Here is a 25615-nt window from a genome sequence, read left to right on the forward strand (position 1 = left end):
ATCTCTGTTGATTTTAAACGTTTGGCTTGGTTTTCCGGCGACTCTTGGTGGGCTTTGCCTGCAGCTCATCTGCGGCCTCGATGAGTAGCTCATCGACGCTTTCGCTGCTTATGTCATCGTCCTCGACGAGATTGACACTGTCATCCAAGCTCTGCTCGTCGTTCGCCGTTTCCAGCTTGAGCAGCGTATTCTCCAGCGAGGCCAGAAACGAACTCTCGCCATATTCCGACCACTGACGGAACTCCCTGAATAGCGTCAATACCTGACTAGGCGAGAGATCCCCAAATTGTGTGTATATATTAATGCCTGGATAGTAATCCCGCGATTGCATTGTGGTGCTCCTTGTGGTGTATGGCGGTAATTGCTCAACGGATTCATTGGCATAAAGCGGTGAGACAAGCTCAGAGGCACTTTGATTGATGATAAGACGAGGACCACAGCCAGGCACCCATTTTCTGTAATATATTAAAGATTTCACAAGATTATACTGTTAATATACAAATGAATATTGTTACCCACTCCAAATTGGGTATTATGCGATTGCGTCGGCTCACAAAGTTCTGCTTGATAAAGAACCACAAAGCGGGCAAATCCTGAATCGGGCAAATCTCATGCAGATTGCGACGCGGCACAAATTTGACCAAATACAAATATTCCGGATTGATCGATTTAACCTTGCCCAATTTGCTGCCCTTGCTCACATTGTGATCGGCTTGAGCCGGCAAAAAACTCTCGCGCGGCACCAGCGCAATAAACTGGTGCTCAAAGAGTATTTGAAAGAGCACCGAGGCGGATCGGTAGATCAAATAACCAATCTCATTCGAGCAGCTCAAATGCTGCAAGAATTAAATGATTAGCCAACAAAAAGCATTGAGTATTGTTCGTTAATACACACAGTGAATATTGGCGGCGGCAGGGCTAGAATCATTTCACAGCGTCCCAGGTTAAAGATGCTCGTCTGAAAGATTAGCGAGTTGATAAGATGCTTAAAGAACGGATAGGAACCCACAGCGCCAAAGACTAGCATGTTGACATCTGCGGGGCAATTGAAAGATTTATAAATTTTATATTCATCTGGATTTGATTCCCCGAGATTACCTTCATTAAATGCACGCTGTGGGACATCGCTGAGCAGCTCACTTAATCTGGTGCCGCTGTCCATTTTGTCCATGAAGGCCAGCTTCCAGATGCCGATGAAGTCGCCTTGTCGCACCTTCACTCGATCGGGATACAAGGCGTGCAGCTCTTGCAATCGCGGCATAAAATGCTCCATTTGCTCAATCAATATGAGCCGGCGAAATTGCGACTCGCGATCCAATAAATGGCGCGTAAAATGTCCTGGGCCAGGATTGATTTCCAGCACTGTGTCACATTTGGTGTGCTGCAGGTGAGGCTGCAGATGTGCGTTGATTTCATCTGCTATTTGGGTGTTTGCCACATACATATGTGTGGCAAGTTTTTGCTTTTTGTGCAGTAACTTGTCGGGAAATTCAGCGCTATAACGTGCAACACGCTCTGCTTGGGCGGCCCGTTTAGCCTTGGTGCTTTGATAGCAGCTGCTTGTACTTTGAATGCTTCGCGCGTTACACAGCCTTGAGCTGCAACGCAAGGCGATCATCATTTTTCTTAATAATTTAGTTTAAATAAACAAATTATTAAATTATGTCTATTTGTCGGCAACGGTTTGTTTTTGTTTACAGCACTTTATGTTATTAACGCTCTGTTGCGTTAGTTTTCCAACACTGGATTTGTTATGTTTACAAGTACATGGATATCAAAATAAGATTACGCATTACACGAAATCAGCTGTATGTTTTTGTGATGTCAAACTAGACCAGAAGATTCGGTTTTATCATACGAACTTCCTTAAAGTGCATAGCTTTCATATAAAATAAGTAATATGAGTAGCCTCAGCCAGTCATAATAATTATATATTTACATTAATAAGAACCAAATGAGCGATTTGACAATTCTAACTTTTCTGTAAGCAGACTTTGTGACGTATGCGCAACAGATTGCTCTCTCTGTCTCTCAAACACTGGTTCAGTTCCATATGTTATTATCAGATTGCTGCACTCGCTTACCAACACTAATCTTATTGGTTATGTTTACAAATGCAAACGATTTGCAGCTGCTCAAATTTTGCGCAGCGAGAAACAATACTTTTAATTAAAATTATTAATTAAAATTGCAACAGCCACGAAATGGGCAAAGCCATGTCGATGGTGGCGCGCAAGGCCAATCGTTTCAATGTGGAGAATCGAGCGCATCGTGTGCTGGAACGCGAGAAACCAACGCCGGCACCAAAATACGAATCCAACCTGAGGGATATGGAAAGAACTCTAGAATGTAAGAGATATCAATACATATATATCTGTATATATATATATGTTTGCCAGATTCTTAAATATATGCTTTCGTATTTATAGTGGATCCCACATTTGTGGACAAGCTGAACAGAAAGGATGCCAGCTTGGACACACGACTAAAAGATGTTTATGTAACATCAAAGGATCAATTTGTGGGTTAAATTAAAACTGATTTTAAATGGAAGATTCTGATTTAACCTCGTCTCCATAGATTCAACGTGTGCTGGAACGCCAAGCGGCAGCAGATAAGCTTGATAGCAAACTGCTGCGCAAGCTGCCTTTGGAGCGCACCACGCCCGATGACTTTGAATATGGTTATCTGGAACCCATTCGTGTAGCAATCGGTCGATGCACTCTCCGACAGGCACTCCAGTTCATCAACGATCATCAGCTGGATCCCGAGGAGTGGACAGCCAAGAGAATTGCCGAGCAGTACAAACTGAAGGAGGCGCACGTAGGTAAGAAAGATGAATATATATGTACATATATATAGTCATATATATATTCGATCGATCGATAATTGGAAAGTAAGTTCTTTTAAGATTTTTAAATTAGATAGGAGATATTGTTAAATTAGCCATTCACTTTGCCAATTTTTCAGGGATTTTTGAGCAGGTTTTTGGCAATAAGCACTAATATACAAAGTTAAAAGAGCGTCTTATTTAGTCTTATTATTTTGTAAAGTTTAGTTTGATGTATTGGATTCGATTTCCGATAGGATTCTAGGGATTTTGAAGCCCCACTTTTAACAAATATATATATATATATATATATAATTAATGTAATGTTCAAAACCGCTTTTATATAGAAATATTGCCTATGATGCTCAACAATATTTCACTATTAGTTGTTTAGCTGCTTCCATAAATTTCTTGGGACTTTTAAGCCCCATTTTTTAATTTCAAATGTTGTATAAAGTTTAGTTCTAAATCTAAAGGTTTAGAGAATGTTTCTTGGAACTCTTAAATCTATTTGATATAAAAATATTTCCAATGTTTTTAACTGATTTAACTATTGGTTCAAATGGTTCAATTCAATAAATTTGATTAAAATTATACCATTTGGTTAATATTCGAATACTATTAAATGTAGCTCAATATTAACTCCATATTTACTTTCAGATAATATATTGCACTACTTCAAGACCTTCAGTGTATATATACCCGATCAGAAGTACAAGGATAAAATGTTGACGCAAGCCAAGCAAAAACTGATACCCGACAAGGAGGAGAGTTCAGTGGACAATGGCAGTAGTCGAACATAGTTAGAAACAATTATTGAATCGCAGTGTGCTCGCATAGTTAAAATGTGATTGTTATTTTAATTTAAGCCTATGTTTTATTTTATGCAAACAAATCGCGGATCAAACAATCGCATTGGGTGGACAATAGTAAATGTTGAGCGACTTATCCTCCGAGGCGGATATAACCTTATCGTTGCCGGGACTATAGCGTACGCCCCAAACCTGATCTGTGTGCTCGCTAAACGTGTGCAGACACTTCCTCTCCGCCGTATCCCAGACTTTGACGCTGCGATCGCTCGACGAGCTGGCAAAATGCTTGCCATCCTCCGAGAAGGAGACGCACAGCACCCACGACGCATGCCCGGAGAGTGTGCCAACCACATCCGAGTGTGCGCTGCAATTAACAAAGTGTGTCAACTGTAGCATCGGCTATATATACCACATATATACTTACACATCGTAGAGCTTCATGTGGCCATCATCGGAGCCGGTGAGCAGCATTTGTGAGTTGGGCGAGAAGCAAAGGCTGCGCACGGGCATCGCGTGCCCCTCCAGCGTCTGTGCCACCTTGCCAGCGGCCACATCAAAGATGGTAATGATGCCATCGATGGCACCATTCGCTATATACTTTCCATCCGGACTCTGTAAATTCAATGGTTTTTAGGCTATATTTGGATAAAATTCAACTTTCTCTCACATAGGCAATGCTCAGCGTATATTTGCCATTCTGTGCGTCAAGCACCTGTTCCGCTTTGCCCGTTTCCACGCTGTACATCGAGATCTTGCCATCATTCAAGCCAGAAATCACATATTTATTGCACGGCGAGAAACCCACTGTCCACAAATCCACCGGGCCAAAGGTTAATTTGTGCTTCTTGTCGCCGCTGCGTGCATTCCAAAGGCACATGCTCGAGTCTAGCGAGCTGCTGGCAATCGCTGTGGAATGAGGAGTCGTATTATTAATAATATATAGTTGTTTATTTTCATCACTCGCTCACTTTGTCCATCGGAGCTGACTGCCACGGAAACCACGCCCAGCGCATGTCCTTTCAGTTTGTGGCGCAATTTCAGTGTGTTATCTTCGCACAGATCCCACACTTTGACCAGATCATCTAGTCCGCCGGTGACAATAAAATCATTCGGTTTCTTCTCCTTTTTGTCAAAATCAAATGGATTTTCTGGCTCCTTTTCGGACTCTTCTTCTTCAGCGGTGTCTTCTTTGCCGGCAGCCGGTTGCTGGTCGCGTCCCCACGCGCATGCCCAGAGTGCATTGTCGTGTGCGTTCTCCTCTTTATGCAGCAGCGAGAACTGCAACGAATACAACAGTATTAATATTTGCAATCACAACTTTATATTTATAATATTTACCATTCTCAATTGAATTGCTTGAAAATATGTGTGCAAAATAAATGCACCGAGTTGTCGCCCAATGTGCAGGAGTGAGCGATTGGTTCACTGAACTAGTTCTGCACAAAACCATATGTTATTGGCCGTGAAAAATACTCACCACTTTTAAAGAACAGCCGCTAATGTGTTTAAATTAAGTAAATATTAAATATGCTCCCATATAAATGAAATTAAACGATTCTCGCAGCTCTTAATTTAAAGTAATTATAGAGCACAAATCTATCATAAATAATTCGGGAATATCAGCGATATTTTATTGTATCGTACATGACAATCGATAACTTCGACAGCAAGTGCAGTTCAAATAGATATCGTGCTGAACATATTTATTATTACTACTGACAATATTAATTAAACTATTAACAGTCGATATTAATAAAAAAAAAAGTTGAGATGATTTATTATAATGTAAAAATAATTTTTATAATACATGACATGCCGGCATTCCATTGTGGTTATCGACCTATCGACAATTTGAAGTCCGGTATTTAAGGAATTGTGGATTTTCACATTGGCCGCACTTTGTCACACTGCACACAACACTGCTGCAGTCGAAAAAAAAACACTGAATGAAACGGACGCGATTTTCAACGTCGACCAATTTTGAACCAAAACACAAGTGTAAGTGAGACCCAAAGCACAAGTGAAGATCCAAATAATATGCACATGCACAGTTCTTATATAATGTGTGCATTGTGAATGCCTCAAAAAAAAGAAAAGTGTGCCGCGATCGCGTCTGCGTGTATTATTTACACTCTGTTTGTCTGTCTCTGTGTTAGTGTATTTGTATGTGTGTGTGAAAGAACAGTGAAATAAAATACTGGCTGCTGACCAACAAACGGGAAAAACGACCAACGCGTGCTGCTGCTGCCGCCGCCCGCAGAGCAGAATTTGTCGCCGCCGCCAAGCGAACTTCAACAATGTTCTCCCCCCTTGCATAAAGAATCTATATATGTATATATAAATTTGTTACGCTGTTTTGTTGCTCAACTTTTCACCGCGTGCCTGGAATTCAAAATAACCAATATATAAATAAATTTAGGCGTGTGTGTGCCTCTGTGTGTGTGTGTGTATGTGTGTTGCAAGCACATTTTTATCTCTTTTCATATCTTTCGTCAAATCAGATGATTCATATTTTAATACGCTCTGCCGCTCAGCTGTTGGCATCCTGCTCACACACCCACGCACACACACACATACAGTTACACTCTCATTCGCCTATTTGTTAAATTAACCGAATTCGCGTCGATTGTCGCCCTTCCGCCTTCCCGCCGCCCATCTCGTCTTTACTCCATCTTCAGCCGGCTGCAGCAAGCAGAAAATACCGAAAAAATAACAAGGCAGCCTGCTTCTCCCTCTCTTCTCCCCTTTAAAAAAAAGAGCCTGCTTTCCATTTCCATTGGCATTTGTGTATTTTGTTTTCTTTCTCTTTCGGTTTTCGCTGTCAGTCTGTTGTCAGTGATTCGCCAAACTTATTCTTCTTCTTCTCGTTTAACTGTTCTTTCGTCGCGCGGCTTAACTAAAAAAAAAAAAAAAAGAAAAAAAAAAACTGCAACCGGTTTATTTATGTTTGTGTTTGCTTTTTCTTCTTTTTGTTATTATTATTATTATTGAAATTGTTGCTGTTTCGATTCGTTTCTCATATTCTGTCGTCTTTTTCAATCAAAAACCAGAAATTTGCAAATAATTCAACATTTATTTAAAGGTGAGTTAACTACAAATATATTTGTTTTTTTTCTTATAGCATTTATTAATCATTGTATAATTAATTATTAGTTATTTATGTGTGTGTTGTTTCCAATTCGAATTTGAGATGTGCGATTTTGAATTTGAGTGATTGATAATTAGAATGTTATTTGCTAAAACAGGTTTAACTCTCGTCAGTAAAATTAGTTTCATGTTGTTGAATTGAACATGAATCAAATATAAATTGGAATTACAAAGTTAAAATTGGAAAAAAAAAAATAAATAAAGAAGGAAACTAAAATAATGAATGTCTTTGATGCTTTATCACGTAGATAATGGTAAAATTGGATTGACGAAAGCTTTATTCGCATAGGGTAAACAGAATAATTGATTATGTTACCATTACTTTGTTGCCAGAAGAAGTTAATTTGCGAAAGCTGTTCCCAATCACAAATAAATTTATTTTTGAAATACAACTCTCTTTCATAGTCTTTTTTGAGTTGGGCAGTCCTGTTTTAGTAATTGATAGTTGGTCGCACTGGTAATGGATATCGCAACCGATAACCGATAACAATCGATAATCAGGACTGCTATGAACGGTGGTCTCCCATAAAAAACTAAATAATTTGATATCCATAAAAAACTAAATATTGATATCGGAATTCGATTTGTGTAGATGCGAAACGGGGCCAGTTATCGATAAATGAAGATGAAACTTCCAAACTTAAAGTCACTATCTTCTTATAGTCTCTGAGATCTGCTGTTCACAAATATATGTTCATTTGTATGCATGTGTGCTGCCTTAAGTGACATTAATGTTTCACCGTCAAGAGTGTTGCAGAATGGAAAAACTAGACCATAAACATAAATGTCATTCACGGCTGCCATTAGCGCATAAGAGCAGCAAAGCAGCAAATCAGAGCAGAGCGACAACAGTAAAACCAGGGCAAGAACACCAAACTGAAAAGAACTAAAAGATGAGAGAGTAAAAACCCTGAGCAAACTGCAGCCAAATGCGCCTAGAAAGTGGAAACAAATGCAACTGAACTAAAAATCAAGTCAAGTCGGAAGTGTGAACAGAAATGAGGAATGAGTTTTGGCAATAAGCGCCACAGAGGAGTCAAAGGCAAAAGACAATAGACAAAAGCTGGCAAACAACAGCACAAAACTGGCTACTGAAACTGGAGCAATTTCAATTGGTATATATATATGATATAATACACAATATGACATCATGGTCTATTATTGAAAAATATAAAATTATTGAAATTGTCAGTCGTTTGTCAAAACGAAATGCAAAGCAGATAATTTCCTTGAATAAAAGTGAATGGTTGCTCTCAAGCGATTTGAGTACAATAATTGTTAAATGTTATGTGGATAAAAAGTATGAGTAATATGTGTTTTAGTAAGATGCAAATTATCCAATTATAACGACCGATATAAACTTATTTTCAGAAATACGTTTTTTTGATCTCAAAATTTAAAAAAAAAACTGAGCTTAGAGTTAATGTTCAATGAGGTCTTTTAATTAACAAAGCATTGATTATAAATATATACAATTTACAGATATATTTGTATATATATATTTATTTTATTTACCAGCTGATGCTTCGGTTGTTGAACTTGCTGTGTTGCTGTGTAAAACTCAGCCAACTAAATGACAACAAGAGACGAACAACCGACAACAACGGCATTATGCATGCTGCGGGTTCAGGCCAACAACAACAGAAACAACAACAACCTCAGCTCACAGTCACGTCTGATAACAATAACTAAGTGCGAGAGTGCAACTTAAATTTTACTACTTTATATATGCGAGGGGTGTTCCCAAATTGTGCAGTCTTGCACATTTCTATTAGCTGAGAGAAAGCTAAGTAGAGTAGCAACCAATACTTTGAATATACAGCTGTTCGACATTTTGATAACATAATCGATAACAGCGATAACTGCAAATCGATTGATTCATATACATCTTTGAATTTTAAAGCTACAGTCACCTTGGGAACAGAGAAGTCTGTGTAGACAAATAAAAGAGGGTATTTCTGGAATAGCCCTCTTACTCCTTACTACATGTACACATAGTACATTCATCGTATCTCACGCTTCGTTTTAGTATTTTGCATTTAAGCGGCGCAGCGGCAGTTGCTTGAACTCTGCCGACTATTGTTGTTGTTGTTGTTGTGTTTTTGCTGTTGCTACTGACAATCAGACTGATAGCTAGACAGTCAGTCTGATTGTGCGAGCAAAGTAGCTTTCCTTGCCACTTGCCACTTGCCGCCACTCAAAACAAGGCGGCGAGGACACAAAATAATTCCACAATTCAACTACGTTTTACAGTTAAAATTTCTTTGTTGAAATTTTCTGATTGGTTTATTTTGAGGGCAACTGAAATGATTTGAACTGTGATAAGATAATTGAAAGCATTCACAATTTACATTCGCGCCAAAAGCAAATCCAACTTCTGACCAAATTGTATTTAAAGACTTGCAAACTTTGAGTTTCCTTTGAGCCCAAGGCGCTAATGAGCTGGCTAATTATGGAATCGTCGCACATGTTGTCGAACTGGTTTCATATTAACATACATCACTTGATGATATGATTAGTATTCGCTAGTTGTGAGTGTTTAGTACAAAAAAAAAGAATAGAAATAATTAAACAATTTATGTTTATGCTTATTACAAATTAATTATTTCAGTGTATGAAATGATTCTGCAACTGCTGAGCGATCAACACTTCTAGGTTTCTCTTCCTTATCACAAAAAAAATACTAATAAAAAATACATATGTAATAAAATTGGAGAAAATTGAAATGGAAAGGAAAGCCAAATTCAAACGGTTCAGCGGACAATTCGATAAGAGAATTATAATTCTTTGTGGGTATTAATTATACAATTGACATGCCCAACTTTCGTCTCGGGTACTCTTGTAGAGCTACTCAAATTTTGGTTAAAATAACGAAAGCCACTCAAATTTTCATGTGCAGAAGGCAGCGGAAGGAATCATTAAGAGGTTTTTTTTTTAACATAAAAATTGTGTTTTACGATATAAATTATATAGATAGACTTGAATACAGCGATAATCAATACGAATTAAACATTTGTGTTTTCCTTCTCTGCCTCTCTCTTTTAAAGATAATGCAAATGCATTAAAAATAGTGTTTGTTATCCGATCTTTATGAAATTACTGCGGTTGAGCACTAATAGGTGCGAATATAATTTTGTATCAATTGGGAAGCTAAAACTTTAAAATGGTTTCTTTTATTGATATGGAAAATCGATTTTTATTGAGGCATTTATCGCTAAAATCACATAATCCTGGTCTATCTATGGTATACGAGAACTGATATTCCAAATTTTAAGTCTCTACCTCTTATAGTCTCTGAGACCGGTCTCATGGGCAGACGGACGGATATGACTTAATCGATTAGGCTTACGATGATCAATATCAATAATATACATTCTTAATGACGTCGGATATGCTTTCTTATGCCTGTTACACACATTTTTACAACTTAATTCTACCATTTTTCCATTTTAAACAGTGAAAAGGGCTCTAAAAAAGACAGATTATATTTTTTAACTGTAATTTAAAAATTTAAGTGAATATTTTTACTTAAAATGTCTTCATTATTCTCAAATTATAACCATTTCATATAAGGAGTTCATATCTTTTGAGCTGGCCTTCCGATGCCCATTCGATTTCTTTACTTACTTACTGATAAGTTGGATTAGCTATTAGAAATAACAGCATGAAGTATTCATTAATTATTTCACTTGGCCACAAAAAATTATTTACATAATTGGAATGCCAACTAACAACATTGATGGCAATATAATAGTCCTTAAACATCAGCATTAAACAGCATAAAGCGCGCCTGCTTACATATCAAATTTCACATTTTGAAGTTTTATTTTACAGTATGATATGTAAACATGACTAATTTATATGTCATTATCTAACTCAATCACCTTTTAATTTACAAATTTGTATTTATATTTTATATTGTTTTCCGACTATTATTTTGTCATCAATATTGGTTAGTTAGCTATATAAACAGAATATTTTGTGTTACAAAATCAATCCAATGTGACGCTATGCACAACTACCACAGCATATTAATCGTACTTCTAGTTTGCCTGATTTCAATATTGTGCTTTAATGTAAGTACTACGTAATGGAAAATATTTCACACATATGTCTATATATATTATATATCACATGAACAGGAAGCAGCAGAAATTAAATTCACAAATGTGATTTGTACGAGTCACGATGAATCGTGGCTTGTGATCAACACTTGCCGACTGCGAGCTCTCAATCGCAACAGGACAATTTTGAACGCTAATGCCACATTGCTAAAGCCAATCAATGAAATTATCGTGGATTTACAGATTTTTCAGAAAGCTAATGGTTACAAACCATGGCTTTTTAAGTTCACTCTTGATTTCTGTCGATTTTTGAGGAAGGCATATAATCCGGTTGCTATAATGCTTTTTAAACTGGGAAAAGAGTTTACAAATTTCAACCATTCGTGTCCTTATAAGGTAATTTAAAAATTCTTGCACAATCTTCAGATTTAAGATCTGTATCTCTTTTTTAGGATGAACTAATAATTGATGGCCTTTATCTTCTCTATGAGAAGATGCCAATTCCTTGGCCAGCTGGTGAATTTTTAATACAAATCAAAGGAACAGCGCACAAAAAAAAACTGGTACTTGCAAAGCTTTACTTTTATGTCATAGAAGATTTTTAAAATTGTTTTTTATGACATTTTAAACGGTGTCTACGAGAATTTGCAAAGATGGGGTATTTCTCAATTACAAACTTACAAGTTATTGACAAAACTTTTTGGATGTATTTGCATAATAGATGTGTGTCTATGTAGACAGTACAAATACTTAGAGGGGTGCCTGTCAAGTTTGTTGTAAATAAAACAGCATTGTTAGATGTTATGCCGGCTGTCAAATATTGAATGCCAATTAAAATCAAAACAAATACAAACACATTTCTCAAATTTGGTGTTGACAGGTCGGATAAAATGTCACATGTGGTATACATGTTATATATATAATACTTTCTGTGTCTCTCGATTTGAGTACCAGTTATTTTTAATTGAACAGCCGCACAATTTCCGCCGCCCACTAAATCAGTAGCCAGGAATCTTCTCAAAATCATTATGTTGAGAATAAATATTTATAGTTGATTTTGGGCATATGAATCAGGTACACTAATTATACTCAGCGGTCCAAGATGAGGTGGACGTAAAACCGCTCGCAAGATGACGATTTTCATCTAATACGAGACCTTGATTAACTCTTGAAACATATCATTAGGTAAATAAAAATATAGAAATGTTCGCTGCCAATGTGTATAACCAGGAGGTATCCGATACTGCGAATTTCTCATCGATTTATTTAATGGAAAATATCTCACGATATCAAAGTTACGAAATAAGTTTGTTCGTTTATTTTATACATAATATATATAATTTGCCGACCAAAAACAACAGTTGTCGCAGTTATAGTAATGTAATTTAAACGAGAAAAAATGTGTCAAAGAGAACTATTAAATGTACCTCAACCCCACTTTAAATTAATTTTGAATTGTGCAAATTTGTATTTATATTTACTGATATTTTGCAACTATTATTCTCCCATCAATATGGTGTTATCTACTCTCACGGTCGGTAATGGTTAATTGGCAAGTCAATGAAGTGAATAGATTTTGTATGCTATACAAACTAAAATATTTAGTGCTAGAAATTCCATCCAATGTGAAGCTATGCACAACTCCCGCAATATTTCAATCGTGCTTCTAGTTTGCCTGATTTCAATATTGTGCTTTAATGTAAGTACTACGTAATGGAAAATGTATCATACATATATATATTGTATATTACATTAAAAAGGAAGCAGCAGAAATTAAATTCACAAATGCGATTTATACAAGTCACAATGAATCATTGCTTGTGATCAACACTTACCGACTGGATTTTAATACAGCGATAATCAATACGAATTATATATTTGCGTTTTCCTTCTCTGCCGCTCTCTTTTCAAGATACTGCAAATGCATTAAAGGCATGGATTCCTATATTACACGTTTCATTCGATATTATTTAAGTTCTAGCCGAGAGAGCTTGAAAAAATCTAACAAAGACAGATTATATTTGTTAACTGTATTTTAAAAATTTAAGTGAATATTTTTACTTAAAATGTCTTCATTATTCTCAAATTATAACCATTTCATGTATTCTCGATAATTGAATAAAAATCTATATTAAAAAAGTTTACGAAATTTGGGAAATGACTTTGAATAACTTTTTTTTCTGTATAGAGTTCATATCTTTTGAGCTGGCCCTCCGATGCCCATTCGATTTCTTTTCACCAATGCCTTTCACGTGGCTGTTGCTGTGTTTATGTTTTGTATTTGTGGTTGTTGTTTTTTTTTCATATTTTTTCATTCATTATTAATCACATTTTTATCGCATTAACATTGGACAAGTGAAGGCGTCAATTGGCTGCCGTCTTTCGTCAGTCCGTTGCGAGTTCGTCAAATACTTTCACACAGCTTTATCAACTGTGGCTTACATCAGCCAAATGACCAATTTTCCATGTCATATTTTATGCGCTTGGACACACCTCCTGCTTTCAGGGGAAATGAGGCAGACCGCAGGGAGACGCAATATTAATTAAAAAATACAGAAAAAAAGAAAAACTCAGGTCCCCAGACGAATAGTAATGACCATGACCTGGGACCTGTGGCTTGTGGCTGTGACTTGGCGTTTTGTTGTTATTGTTTTACATTGTGAAAATTTTCACAAATTTCCCATTGCAAAATTATAATATTGTCGCTCATTTTCTTCGCAGTCATGTCTAAAATAAAAAAAATACATTTTCAGCTAGCCTTTAATTTGAGCTCCGTTTTTTCTCAGTTTTGTTATGAGAATTTATCGGGTAAAGCGTGCAAATCACTCAAGCGTCCACTCACACAGCTACACACAAATACACACAAATATACACAAATACACACAAACACACATAAACATACACACACTCACTCATTCACCACTAAGTTACTCATTCAGTCATTTAGCTTGTTTCACTTGCTGCGCCACAAATATGATTAAGTTTTTATGCTTCGACAGCTTCTGGGCTCGGCTGGGTTCAATTTGTGTGAGCAGCAGGATCAAGAAGAGAAGATGAGGAGGGGGACAGGGGATTTAGAGCAGAGGGAATGCCTGTTTACTAAATAAGAGTGCTGTTGCCAACGCTAAAGTGCTTACAAAGGTACTGTAGAAAACAGGTTGGATTCGTTCCGGTTTTCTAAATGTGACTTACTGACAAGTTGGACTAGCTATTAGAAATAACAGTATTCAATGTAGGCAAAACTATTGAAATCGTATTAATTAATTGTTTCCCTTGGCCTTTGCTTATGAGAAAGTTTAGCCAAGAGTTATGAATTCCATGAATGAAATTAGAATGAGACTTCACACTTGTGTTGATCAGAAGCCACAAAAAAGTATTTACATAACTGGAATGCCAACTAACAATATTGATGGCAATATAATAGTCCTTAAACATCAGCATTAAACAGCATAAAGCGCGCCTGCTTACATATCAAATTTCACATTTTGAAGTTTTATTTTACAGTATGATATGTAAACATGACTAATTTATATGTCATTATCTAACTCAATCACCTTTTAATTTACAAATTTGTATTTATATTTTATATTGTTTTCCGACTATTATTTTGTCATCAATATTGGTTAGTTAGCTATATAAACAGAATATTTTGTGTTACAAAATCAATCCAATGTGACGCTATGCACAACTACCACAGCATATTAATCGTACTTCTAGTTTGCCTGATTTCAATATTGTGCTTTAATGTAAGTACTACGTAATGGAAAATATTTCACACATATGTCTATATATATTATATATCACATGAACAGGAAGCAGCAGAAATTAAATTCACAAATGTGATTTGTACGAGTCACGATGAATCGTGGCTTGTGATCAACACTTGCCGACTGCGAGCTCTCAATCGCAACAGGACAATTTTGAACGCTAATGCCACATTGCTAAAGCCAATCAATGAAATTATCGTGGATTTACAGATTTTTCAGAAAGCTAATGGTTACAAACCATGGCTTTTTAAGTTCACTCTTGATTTCTGTCGATTTTTGAGGAAGGCATATAATCCGGTTGCTATAATGCTTTTTAAACTGGGAAAAGAGTTTACAAATTTCAACCATTCGTGTCCTTATAAGGTAATTTAAAAATTCTCACACAATCTTCAGATTTTAGATCTCATTTTATTTCATTTTTAGGATGAACTAATAATTGATGGCCTTTATCTTCGCTATGAGAAGATACCAATTCCTTGGCCAGCTGGTGAATTTTTAGTGCAAGCGAAAGCGATTGTGGATAAAAAATGTTTGTTGTCTGGAAAGCTTTACTTTTATGTCATAGAAGATTTTTAGAATTGTTTTTTTATGAAATTGGCAAGTGTATATACAATTTGAAAATTTGAAAAATGGGGTATTTCTCAATTACAAACTTACAAGTTATTGACAAAACTTTTTGGGATGTATTTGCATAATAGATGTGTGTATGTAGACAGTACAAATACTTAGAGGGGTGCCTGTCAAGTTTGTTGTAAATAAAACAGCATTGTTCGATATTACGACCGCAGTGTCAAATATGCAATGCCAATTCAAATCATAACAAATACATTTCTCAAATTTGGTGTTGACAGGTCGGATAAAATGTCACGTAAGGTATATATGTTATAATACTTTCTGTGTCTTTCGATTTGAGTACATGTGACCTTGAATTGAACAGCCGCACAATTTCCGCCGCCCACTAAAACAGTAGCCAGGAATCTTCTCAAAATCATTATGTTGAGAATAAATATTTATAGTTGATTTTGGGCATATGAATCAGATACACTAATTATACTCAGCGGTCCAAGATGAGGTGGACGTAAAACCGCTCGCAAGATGACGATTTTCATCTAATACGAGACCTTGATTAACTCTTGAAACATATCATTAGGTAAATAAAAATATAGAAATGTTCGCTGCCAATGTGTATAACCAGGAGGTATCCGATACTGCGAATTTCTCATCGATTTATTTAATGGAAAATATCTCACGATATCAAAGTTACGAAATAAGTTTGTTCGTTTATTTTATACATAATATATATAATTTGCCGACCAAAAACAACAGTTGTCGCAGTTATAGTAATGTAATTTAAACGAGAAAAAATGTGTCAAAGAGAACTATTAAATGTACCTCAACCCCACTTTAAATTAATTTTGAATTGTGCAAATTTGTATTTATATTTACTGATATTTTGCAACTATTATTCTCCCATCAATATGGTGTTATCTACTCTCACGGTCGGTAATGGTTAATTGGCAAGTCAATGAAGTGAATAGATTTTGTATGCTATATGATTTAAAATATCTAGTGCTAGAAAGTCCATCCAATGTGAAGCTATGCACAACTCCCGCAATATTTCAATCGTGCTTCTAGTTTGCCTGATTTCAATATTGTGCTTTAATGTAAGTACTACGTAATGGAAAATGTATCATACATATATATATTGTATATTACATTAAAAAGGAAGCAGCAGAAATTAAATTCACAAATGCGATTTATACAAGTCACTATGAATCATTGCTTGTGATCAACACTTGCCGACTGCGAGCTCTCAATCGCAACAGGACAACTTTCAACTTTAATGCCACATTGCTAAAGCCACTCAATGAAATTTTCTTGGATTTACAGATTTTTCAGAAAGCTAATGGTTACAAACCATGGCTTTATAAGTTCACTATTGATGTCTGTCGATTTTTGAGGAAGGCTTATAATCCGGTTGCTATAATGATTTTTAAACTGGCAAAAGAGTTTACAAATTTCAACCATTCGTGTCCTTATAAGGTAATTTCAAAATCCTTGAACAATTTGCATATTGCAGCCATACATTTTTTTTAGGGCGATCTAATTATTGATTGGCTTTTATCTTCACTATGAGAAGTTACCAATTAATTTGCCAGCTGGAGAATTTCTACTACAAACGATATGGAAAGTGGATACACAATTCTGATGTCTGGGAAGTTAAACTATTACGTCATTGAAGATTTTTGACAAAACGATTAGAAATGAAATTAAGTCAAAAATTAAAATAGTTGCACGTGTCAATCTTGTTTTTTAGGCTACTAAACACTGATTTGAATAAATAAATTAAAAGGAGACTTCCTTCTACCAAAATGTTCGAAAGAGAAGTTTAAAATGTAAAATTTGAAATGTAAACTGGACGGTTTGTCTGCGATATGTCATTATCTACCTCAAACCCATCTTTAAATTGATTTTCAACTGTAGACACTTGTATTTATATTAATTGTTTTTCGACTATTATTTTGCCATCAAAACTTAATTAGTTTCATTAGCTTACTTTGTGTTGTAGATTATTGAATCATTTGATCGGTACTGGTTAGTTGGCAACTTAATGAAGTGTACAGCTTTTGTCTGTCCAATGTGAAGCTGTGAATAACTCCCACAATATGTTTATCATGGTTCAAGCTGGCCTAATTTTAATTAGAGTGCCCGGCACGGTCATCAGACCCAAATCCTTTTTAGAATTTGTGGATAAACCTTCTTTTTTCTTAACACTGCTGGAGATAGCTTCTGAGTGAAAATAAATCTGATTAGAATGCTCTACTCCATACAGTTCGATTGGAAGATATCCTTTGAACACAGCTCTTATATACATAGTAGGCTTTCTGGTAGGAGTTTTCACTATGAAATAAAAATACGCTTTTGTTAACAAAATGTATATTCGTGAAAAATGGACAGTTATCGCTAAAACTGAACTGCTTATAATAAACAATAACTTTTCTTAAAATTTGAAGTTTATAGTTCTTATAGTCTTTTAGATCCATTTTATCTACTTTATTATAAAATTTTTTCCCTTTTAAATGGGTTCAGCGTATAAGAACGAAAGATTTCGAAGTTGGCCAATTAGTTGTGGTATTTTTTTTTTATTAACAACCACTAATGGATTTGTCCAGCAACTTCACCTTAAATTGCGTGGATTGGATTTTTACCCAATTTAACTGCAGTATTTTTGTGTGTTTAAATTGATTTAAAATAAGTTTTTGTGTTCGATTTATTCCCACATTTATCAGTCTGGCATCAAAATTGAATTATTTTTGATTATTTTTATGATCGGTAATGGTTTACTGGAAACCCAGTGAAGTGAAGAGCTTTCTGTATGTTATACAAACGGATTATTTTGTGCTGGCAGTAAATCCAATGAGAAGCTATGAACCACTTGCACAATATATTTATCGTGCTTCAAGTTTGCTTGATTTCAACATTGTACTTTAGTGTAAGTACTATGTAAACGAGCATATTTCACACATATGTGTACATAGATTCTATATCTCATGAATAGGAAGCAGCAGAAATTAAATTAACAAATGTGATTTGTACGAGTCACAATGAATCGTTGTTTGTAATCAACACTTGCCGACTGCGAGCTCTCAATCGCAACAGGACAATTTGGAATTTGAATGCTACAATAATACAGCCAATCAATGAACTTGTCGTGGATTTTCAGTTCTTTCAGAAAGCTAATGGTTACAAACCATGGCTTTTTAAGTTTAGTGTTGATATCTGTCGATTTTTCAGGAAGGCTTATAATCCAGTTGCTATAATGCTTTTTAAACTGGCAAAAGATTTTACAAATTTCAACCATTCGTGTCCTTATAAGGTAATTTAAAAGTTCTTACACAATCTTCAGATTTTAGATCTCATTTTATCTCATTTTTAGGATGATATAATTGTTGAGGGGTTTTATCTTCGCTATGAGAAGATACCAATTCCTTGGCCAGCTGGTGAATTTTTAATGCAAGTGAAAGTGATTGTGGATAAAAAATATGTGTTGACTGGAAAGCTTTACTTTTATGTCAAAGAAGATTTATAGAATTGTTTTTTTTTTTTATAAAATTGGCAAGTGTATCTACAAGAATTTGAAAAATGGGGTATTTCTCAATTACAAACTTACAAGTTATTGCCAAAACCTTTTTGGATGTATTTGCATAATAGATGTGTGTTTATGTAGACAGTACAAATACTTAGAGGGGTGCCTGTCAAGTTTGTTGTAAATAAAACAGCATTGTTCGATGTTACGACCGCTGTCAAATATTGAATGCCAATTCAAATCAAAACAAATACAAACACATTTCTCAAATTTGGTGTTGACAGGTCGAATAAAATGTCACATGAGGTATATATGTTATATATATAATACTTTCTGTGTCTCTCGATTTGAGTACCAGTTATTTTTAATTGAACAGCCGCACAATTTCCGCCGCACACTAAAACAGTAGCCAGGAAACTTCTCAAAATCATTATGTTGAGAATAAATATTTATAGTTGATTTTGGGCATATGAATCAGATACACTAATTATACTCAGCGGTCCAAGATGAGGTGGACGTAAAACCGCTCGCAAGATGACGATTTTCAACTAATACGAGACCTTGATTAACTCTTGAAACATATCATTAGGTAAATAAAGACACAGGAATGTTAGATGCCAGTGTGTGTAACTGGGAGATATCCTATACTGCGAATTTCCCATCGTTTATGATAATAATGAAAAATATCGCTTGATATCAAAGTTGTCAAATAAGTTTGGTCGTTTTTTGTATATATAATATATATAATTTGCCGACCAAAAACAACAGTTGTCGCAGTTATATTATTTAATGTGATTGGATAAAATAAATTAAAATAAGAAAAAATGTGTCAAAGACAACTATTAAATGTAAAATTAAAGAATGTAAACTGGTCCGATTAGGTCATTATGTACCTCAACCTCACTTTAAATTAATTTTGATTGTGCCAATTTGTATTTATATTTACTGATATTTTGTAACTATTATTGTCCCATCAATATGGTGTTATCTACTCTCACGGTCGGTAATGGTTAATTGGCAAGTCAATCAAGTGAATAGAATTTGTATGCTATATGAACTAAAATATTTAGTGCTAGAAAGTCTACCCAATGTGAAGCTATGCACAACTCCCACAATATTTCTATTGTGCTTCTAGTTTGCCTGATTTCAATATTGTGCTTTAATGTAAGTACTATGTAATGGAACATATTTCACACATATGCCTACATATATTCTATATCATGAATAGGAAGGAGCAATAATAAAGTTCACAAATGTGATTTGTACGAGTCATAACGAATCTTGGCTATTGGTCAACACTTGCCGACTGCGAGCTCTCAATCGCAACAGGACGATTTGGAATTTTAATGCTACAGCGATACAGCCGATCAATGACGTTTACATGGATTTGCAATTCTTTCAGAAAGCTAGTGGTTACCAGCCATGGCTTTATAAGTTCACTATTGATGTCTGTCGATTTTTCAGGAAGGCTTATAATCCGGTTGCTATAATGGTTTATAAAGTATTCAAAGATTTTTCAAATTTCAACCATACGTGTCCTTATAAGGTAATTTACAAATTCTTACACGATATTCATATTTTAGCTCTGTGTATCTTTCAGGGTGAACTAATAATTGATGGCCTTTATCTTCGCTATGATAAGATACCAGTTCGTTGGCCAGCCGGTAACTTTATGCTACAATTGAAATGGGGTGTGGATAAGCAAATTCTGTTGACTGAAAAGTTTTACTTTTATGTCATAGAAGATTTTTGATATATTTATCAGTATGAAAAGAGGAATAAATCAGCATGCAGACGGAAACGGCTAGATCGTTTCGGTCGCTTATGCTAATTAATTACATATATATACATATGATATAGTCTACCAATATGAACTGTTATGAATTTCGACAAAAAAAGCTTATCGCCGTGTATCGCATTTTATTGATATGCCATCAATAAGGGTTGCCATTTACTCATGACTAATTTCTTGCTTGTAAGTCATCCGAACTTATTATCAAACTTCGAATTCGATTATATAAATTGAAAAACTTTTAGCCTCAAAAGATGAATATCAATTTGATAAGCCTTGTGAACCTGCTATTCGCCCTTTTGTTGATAAATTTGAATTACAATTTACTCTCGAGGAGAATATCGCAGCGACTGAGGCAAGTTGTTGAGAAAAACGAAAATGTATGCATTTTTCACCGTTCCACTCATAGGCCTATCTGCCACGATTACCTGACGTATTTTGCGACATGGTTTGTGTCTACACCCGTACAAAATCGCAATGCCACAATACCTGAAGCCTCATGACCATCGCATGATTTGATATTTTGCCCCACAGCGGGCCAACAAAATTGAGCTATTAAACCCCGATAGTTTCCCGAATCTCTGAATGCCCTTGAAACCAAAAGGCGTGATGTAATTTCTGACATTTCAGTTGAGATGGAAGCGCAAAGCCGCAAAGCGAAAAGCCGTATAAGGAATCAATTAATTCAATGAGATCGGTTTCAAACTTGTTAAATATCTAACATGGTCTATCATTCAAAATGCATTTTATCTTTTTATTTCATTTAAATCAAAAATTCATACATAACAAGTACATACTAGTATATAAAATAATAAATGACTCCAAAAACCAACAATAATCTATAAACAAAAATGATACAGCTTTATGTTACAATAAATATGTGTATGTATACATACTTAATTTTTTCACAAATCATCGGCAACATGAAAGTATATATACACAAAAATCAATCTTTTCTTATTCGAAGTAAATTGCATTTGTAGTTGGAAGTCACCACTTGGCCAAGGAATTGGTATCTTATCATCGCTAATATAAAAGCCATCACAAATTAGTTCAGTCTAAAATAGATGCAGAGCTAAAATCTGAATATTGTGTATACATTTTTTAATTACCTCATATGGACACGTATGGTTAAAATTTGTAAAATCTTTGAACATTTTATAAACCATTATGGCAACCGGATTATAAGCCTTCTTGAAAAATCGACAGACATCAATAGTGTACTTATAAAGCCATGGCTTGTAACCATTAGCTTTCTGAAGGAACTGAAATGTGATTGAAGTTTCAGTGACTGGCTGAATCAATGTGGCATTAAAGTTCAAAGTTGTCGTGTAGCGATTGAGAGCTCGCAATCGGCAAGTGTTGACCAGAATCCACGATTCATTGTAGCTTGTGCAAATTATATTTGTGAATTTTATTGAAGTGGCTTCCTATTCATGTGATAAAGAATATTTGTAGACATATTTGTGAAATATTTTCCATTACTTACATTAAATGGCAATATTGAAATCAGGCAAACTTGAAGTACGATATATTTAATATTGTGGAAGTTGTTCATAGTTTCACATTGGAATGACTATTTAGCACAAAATATTCTGCTTATATTTATATAGCACACAAAAAGCTTTTCACTTGACTAGGTTCCCAGTAAGTAATTACGGATTAAACAAAATAAAAATCGATTGCAAACTGATAATTCGAAAAATCAAAATGTATCACAAAAATAAACTGCAATTTCAAATAATTTAACACGAATACCGCAGTGAAATTGGACAAATACCATTCTTACATTTGTAAATTTAATTTATAAAAATTAATAAATGTAATATTCACATTAAACATGTGGGAAATATGTTACATTACATTGCCGATTAAATGGAATAATTTAATATTGATGGCAAAATAATGGCCGGAAAACAACCCATAATAATACAAATATATATACTGCAATTTTCCATAATTTTAAACCAATTTATTCGGGTGGGTTGAGGTAGAAGAGGATTTTTATATACTTTAAACCACATAGGTTTAGCTCTAAGTTTAATTACTTCACAAGCTGCGCTGCATTTATTAATGAATATTAAATGACCCATCTGTATGTGTTATCAGTTTGACACTTCATTCGTTAACCAAGGTCAATCATTGATGGTTTACCGCTTTTTGAATGCCGCCTGACAAAATGTTGCTCACAGTTTGGTGTCGATTTCATCCATCGATTGACGTGCGACTGTTGCAGTTGACTAATGAATAGTGAGTAAACACCTGCACTTGCTGCTGTTGACAGTCGCCGTTATCAATGTAAGTTCGTTTTGATTCTCCTCTCCCTTCTTGTTCTCGATGCGTTTCAATTTGAATTTTCTTTGTTGCTGTTGGTTCGTTGCCAAAATGTGCGAGGTGCAAAGTTTATTGGGCCAATAATACGTCGAACCTAGGATACAAATATATATTTATCGCTACGAAATCGAAACTGGCCAAATCGAATCGAACGAATGACAAATACTATTTTTAATTACGCATAGCAATTGACAATTTGAATTAACAATTTTCAAACAATCTAATGACATTTTAAGCGAACAGCAAACGTTGCTGCTGCCTGTTTTTTCAGCATTAGGATTGTTTTTTTTTTGGTTTTCCACTCTGCCAAACGAAAAACGTATTCATTTCTGCCCCGCAATACGATACAATAAACAAAAGTAAATGGCATTTGAAATCGAATAAAAACTTTCCTCAAGTGAAAATTTGCAATGCGTTGAGTGAGTTCTTTTTCTTTAAATAAACCTAGCATGTACGGATATTCTAAGAGAGTGTACATTATGTGCATGAGGTATAATGTCGAATTAATTACAATGAGCTCAAGACGCGTAATGTGTACAAAACAGTCGTGGGACAAGCTCATAACTTAAAGAATAATAAACATTGTTCCTTCTACTATTCCTCACGGAGCGGATTAATTTAATCATTAGTTTCTGCACATAAATCCAACGTTTTTATTTCTTAGCATAAATTAACGTTGGAACCTGGGTATCTTGCTAAGACTTGAATTACATTTTACATTTTTGCTGCAGGCAGTACATACGTGGAAGCTAGTCGGATCGGTTCTAAATATATTAAATAGCTTATACAGGAGCAAACGGTTGAAATATGAGTTCCTGTAAGAAAAACTTTTCGCATCAAACTCAGCAGTTATGCCCATTTTTATGCTCTAATATCGGACTACTATATCATATAACTATTTGAAAAGTAATCAAAGAGGTTTTCTCTATTTGTTTTTGTTGTTAAATCTAAAAATAAATAACATGCTATTTATAGGTTATCTGTTAGTTGCTCCATCTGCTTCTAATTTTCCTTCTTAGCAGTTATCACTATTGTTAGCTGCTAATATTAGCGTGAAAATCGGCGCACCTTGCGATTGCATGTGTCTGTGAATGGGGCCCTCTCTATTTTGGGGGAGTTTATGTCTGGGGCTGTGCTGTTTCTGAATTGTGGTTCTGTTTGATGATTGGTGTTTTGGGCTTTATTTTTATTTATTTTTTTTGCTCTGACGCCGCTGCTAACGTCAATGGCTTATTGAAAACCAAGAGATATTTGCACCGTTTTGTAAATGTACACAGATCTATTTATGTATACATGTATATAAATGTGGTTTATATATATATGTATCTTTATTTTATTGTTGCGGCGATCGTTGTGCTTTCTAACATTTCCTGAGATTTCTCGGTTTTTATTCACAATTAATTGTACAATTTTCCTCGCTAAATTTCGCCTCTGAACTATTTTTGTTTAGCCCATCCCATTTTTGTTGAATTGCAAATCTAATTTATTTTTTTTTAATAATTACGTTTTGCTCTGTAGAAGGCAAGTCTATTGAAACGAAAAATATTTGTTTGTCGGTTATTTATGGTTATCAGCTGGTTTATAGCCTGTATCCATTAAAAATGGCTAATGGGGGAGTACAGAAGTTGTGCAAATGTATGTAACAAATAGAAGGCAGCTGATGCGACCCTATAAAGTATGTATATTCTTGATCAGCATCAAAGATTCGATCTAGCCATGTCCGTCTGTCTAAACTCACCGATCTCAAAGCCAGAGACTTTGAATTTGGAATATAATTTCACGTATACCATACACATATCAAATTTGATTCATTTTATCCAATAATCATCGCGTTTCACGAACATCTTCATTTTTTCATTTATTCAATATAATTGACAGCAGCAGTAGTCAGGCTCTCTCGACTGGATCCTTCATACTAGTTGCTGAATGGCTCACATAGGTCATTGGTACCGAGAAACCACAAATACAAAATGCGCAACGTAGGCATTTTTTGCCAAGATTTATATGTGTGTTTATATCTACAGATTAATAGGCATATATCTTACATATTTATGAATGTTATAGATATGGCTTACACCGCCCACGTGCGTGTTGTGTGGGCATGTGGCATGTGTGGGTGTCTCTTTCTGTTTATTTAACGCCTCTTTAATTGTAACAATCGGACAGCTTGTGGCTCTCAGCCATGTTCTATATTTCGAATATTGAGCTAAATGAATTGCAAGTCAAAGCGAGCTGGGGGTAAAGCATGTTTTAAGTATAAATCTGTTGTCTGTCTATGTAATATGCATATACTTTGAATGTACATATATCTGACTCGTTTTCATTACTCATTTCTGTGCAATATAATAGTGTATGAAAGGGTATTAGTAATGCTTGTTCATCATTCACTCAGTTATTACCCACGTGTGCAATTATCTAGGAATCTACAAAAATGATTCGCTTGAACAATCACCATTTGCTTTGTCAAAATTAATAATCCATTTCATACAAATAATAAATAAGTATTGATGCCGAAGGCAGAAATCGAGACTATCGATATCTGCAAATCGATAAATTTATTATATATGTATACATAAATCGAAAAACCAATATCTTATTGCTCGAGTCATCAAATTTAAAAGTTACATTAATAACAGCACTAAGCATACAATTCAACATAATCGTATGCATATTGATAATAGCCTATTTCGTTGGTTGAAATTTCTTAAAACCATTGTAACTTTTTGTTTGTATCCATCCAATTGTTTTAACATTTAATTTACAGATATGTATGTAAATATCA

The 25615-nt window shown here is 34.9% G+C and overlaps 5 protein-coding genes and 1 long non-coding RNA gene across 6 annotated transcripts; 3 read left to right on the forward strand and 3 right to left on the reverse strand.

The window, feature by feature from the left end:
* Nucleotides 1–13: 13 nt before the first annotated feature.
* Nucleotides 14–1722, reverse strand: LOC6567585 (dimethyladenosine transferase 2, mitochondrial). The gene is made up of 4 exons (XM_001993978.3): nt 1099–1722; nt 896–1035; nt 520–836; nt 14–455 (listed from the first exon to the last, which is right to left on the reverse strand). Exons 1-4 carry the CDS (start codon nt 1619–1621, stop codon nt 14–16), a joined length of 1422 nt encoding a protein of 473 aa, XP_001994014.1. The 5' UTR covers nt 1622–1722.
* A 378-nt stretch (nt 1723–2100) lies between these two features.
* LOC6567584 (protein NDUFAF4 homolog) lies at nt 2101–3693 on the forward strand. Its single transcript, XM_001993977.2, has 4 exons — nt 2101–2349; nt 2430–2521; nt 2581–2827; nt 3491–3693. Exons 1-4 carry the CDS (start codon nt 2205–2207, stop codon nt 3631–3633), a joined length of 627 nt encoding a protein of 208 aa, XP_001994013.1. The 5' UTR covers nt 2101–2204; the 3' UTR covers nt 3634–3693.
* On the reverse strand, nt 3671–5053 carry LOC6567583 (WD repeat-containing protein 61). Its single transcript, XM_001993976.3, has 5 exons — nt 4981–5053; nt 4611–4920; nt 4310–4548; nt 4067–4254; nt 3671–4006 (listed from the first exon to the last, which is right to left on the reverse strand). The coding sequence occupies exons 1-5, from the start codon at nt 4981–4983 to the stop codon at nt 3733–3735; spliced, it is 1014 nt and encodes a 337-aa protein (XP_001994012.2). The 5' UTR covers nt 4984–5053; the 3' UTR covers nt 3671–3732.
* Nucleotides 5054–10799: 5746 nt separating this feature from the next.
* On the forward strand, nt 10800–11533 carry LOC122322535. The gene is made up of 3 exons (XM_043215219.1): nt 10800–10865; nt 10932–11249; nt 11306–11533. The coding sequence occupies exons 1-3, from the start codon at nt 10800–10802 to the stop codon at nt 11456–11458; spliced, it is 537 nt and encodes a 178-aa protein (XP_043071154.1). The 3' UTR covers nt 11459–11533.
* A 3143-nt stretch (nt 11534–14676) lies between these two features.
* LOC122322499 lies at nt 14677–15276 on the forward strand. The gene is made up of 2 exons (XR_006246653.1): nt 14677–14983; nt 15044–15276. It is a non-coding gene; the product is annotated as an uncharacterized LOC122322499 (long non-coding RNA).
* Nucleotides 15277–21361: 6085 nt separating this feature from the next.
* On the reverse strand, nt 21362–22756 carry LOC122322498. Its single transcript, XM_043214960.1, has 3 exons — nt 22548–22756; nt 21612–21929; nt 21362–21557 (listed from the first exon to the last, which is right to left on the reverse strand). The coding sequence occupies exons 1-3, from the start codon at nt 22590–22592 to the stop codon at nt 21405–21407; spliced, it is 516 nt and encodes a 171-aa protein (XP_043070895.1). The 5' UTR covers nt 22593–22756; the 3' UTR covers nt 21362–21404.
* Between the last annotated feature and the right edge of the window lie 2859 nt (nt 22757–25615).

Source organism: Drosophila grimshawi, unplaced genomic scaffold (assembly GCF_018153295.1).
Source record: "Drosophila grimshawi isolate 15287-2541.00 unplaced genomic scaffold, ASM1815329v1 contig_311, whole genome shotgun sequence".
Taxonomy (NCBI): Eukaryota; Metazoa; Arthropoda; class Insecta; order Diptera; family Drosophilidae; genus Drosophila; species Drosophila grimshawi.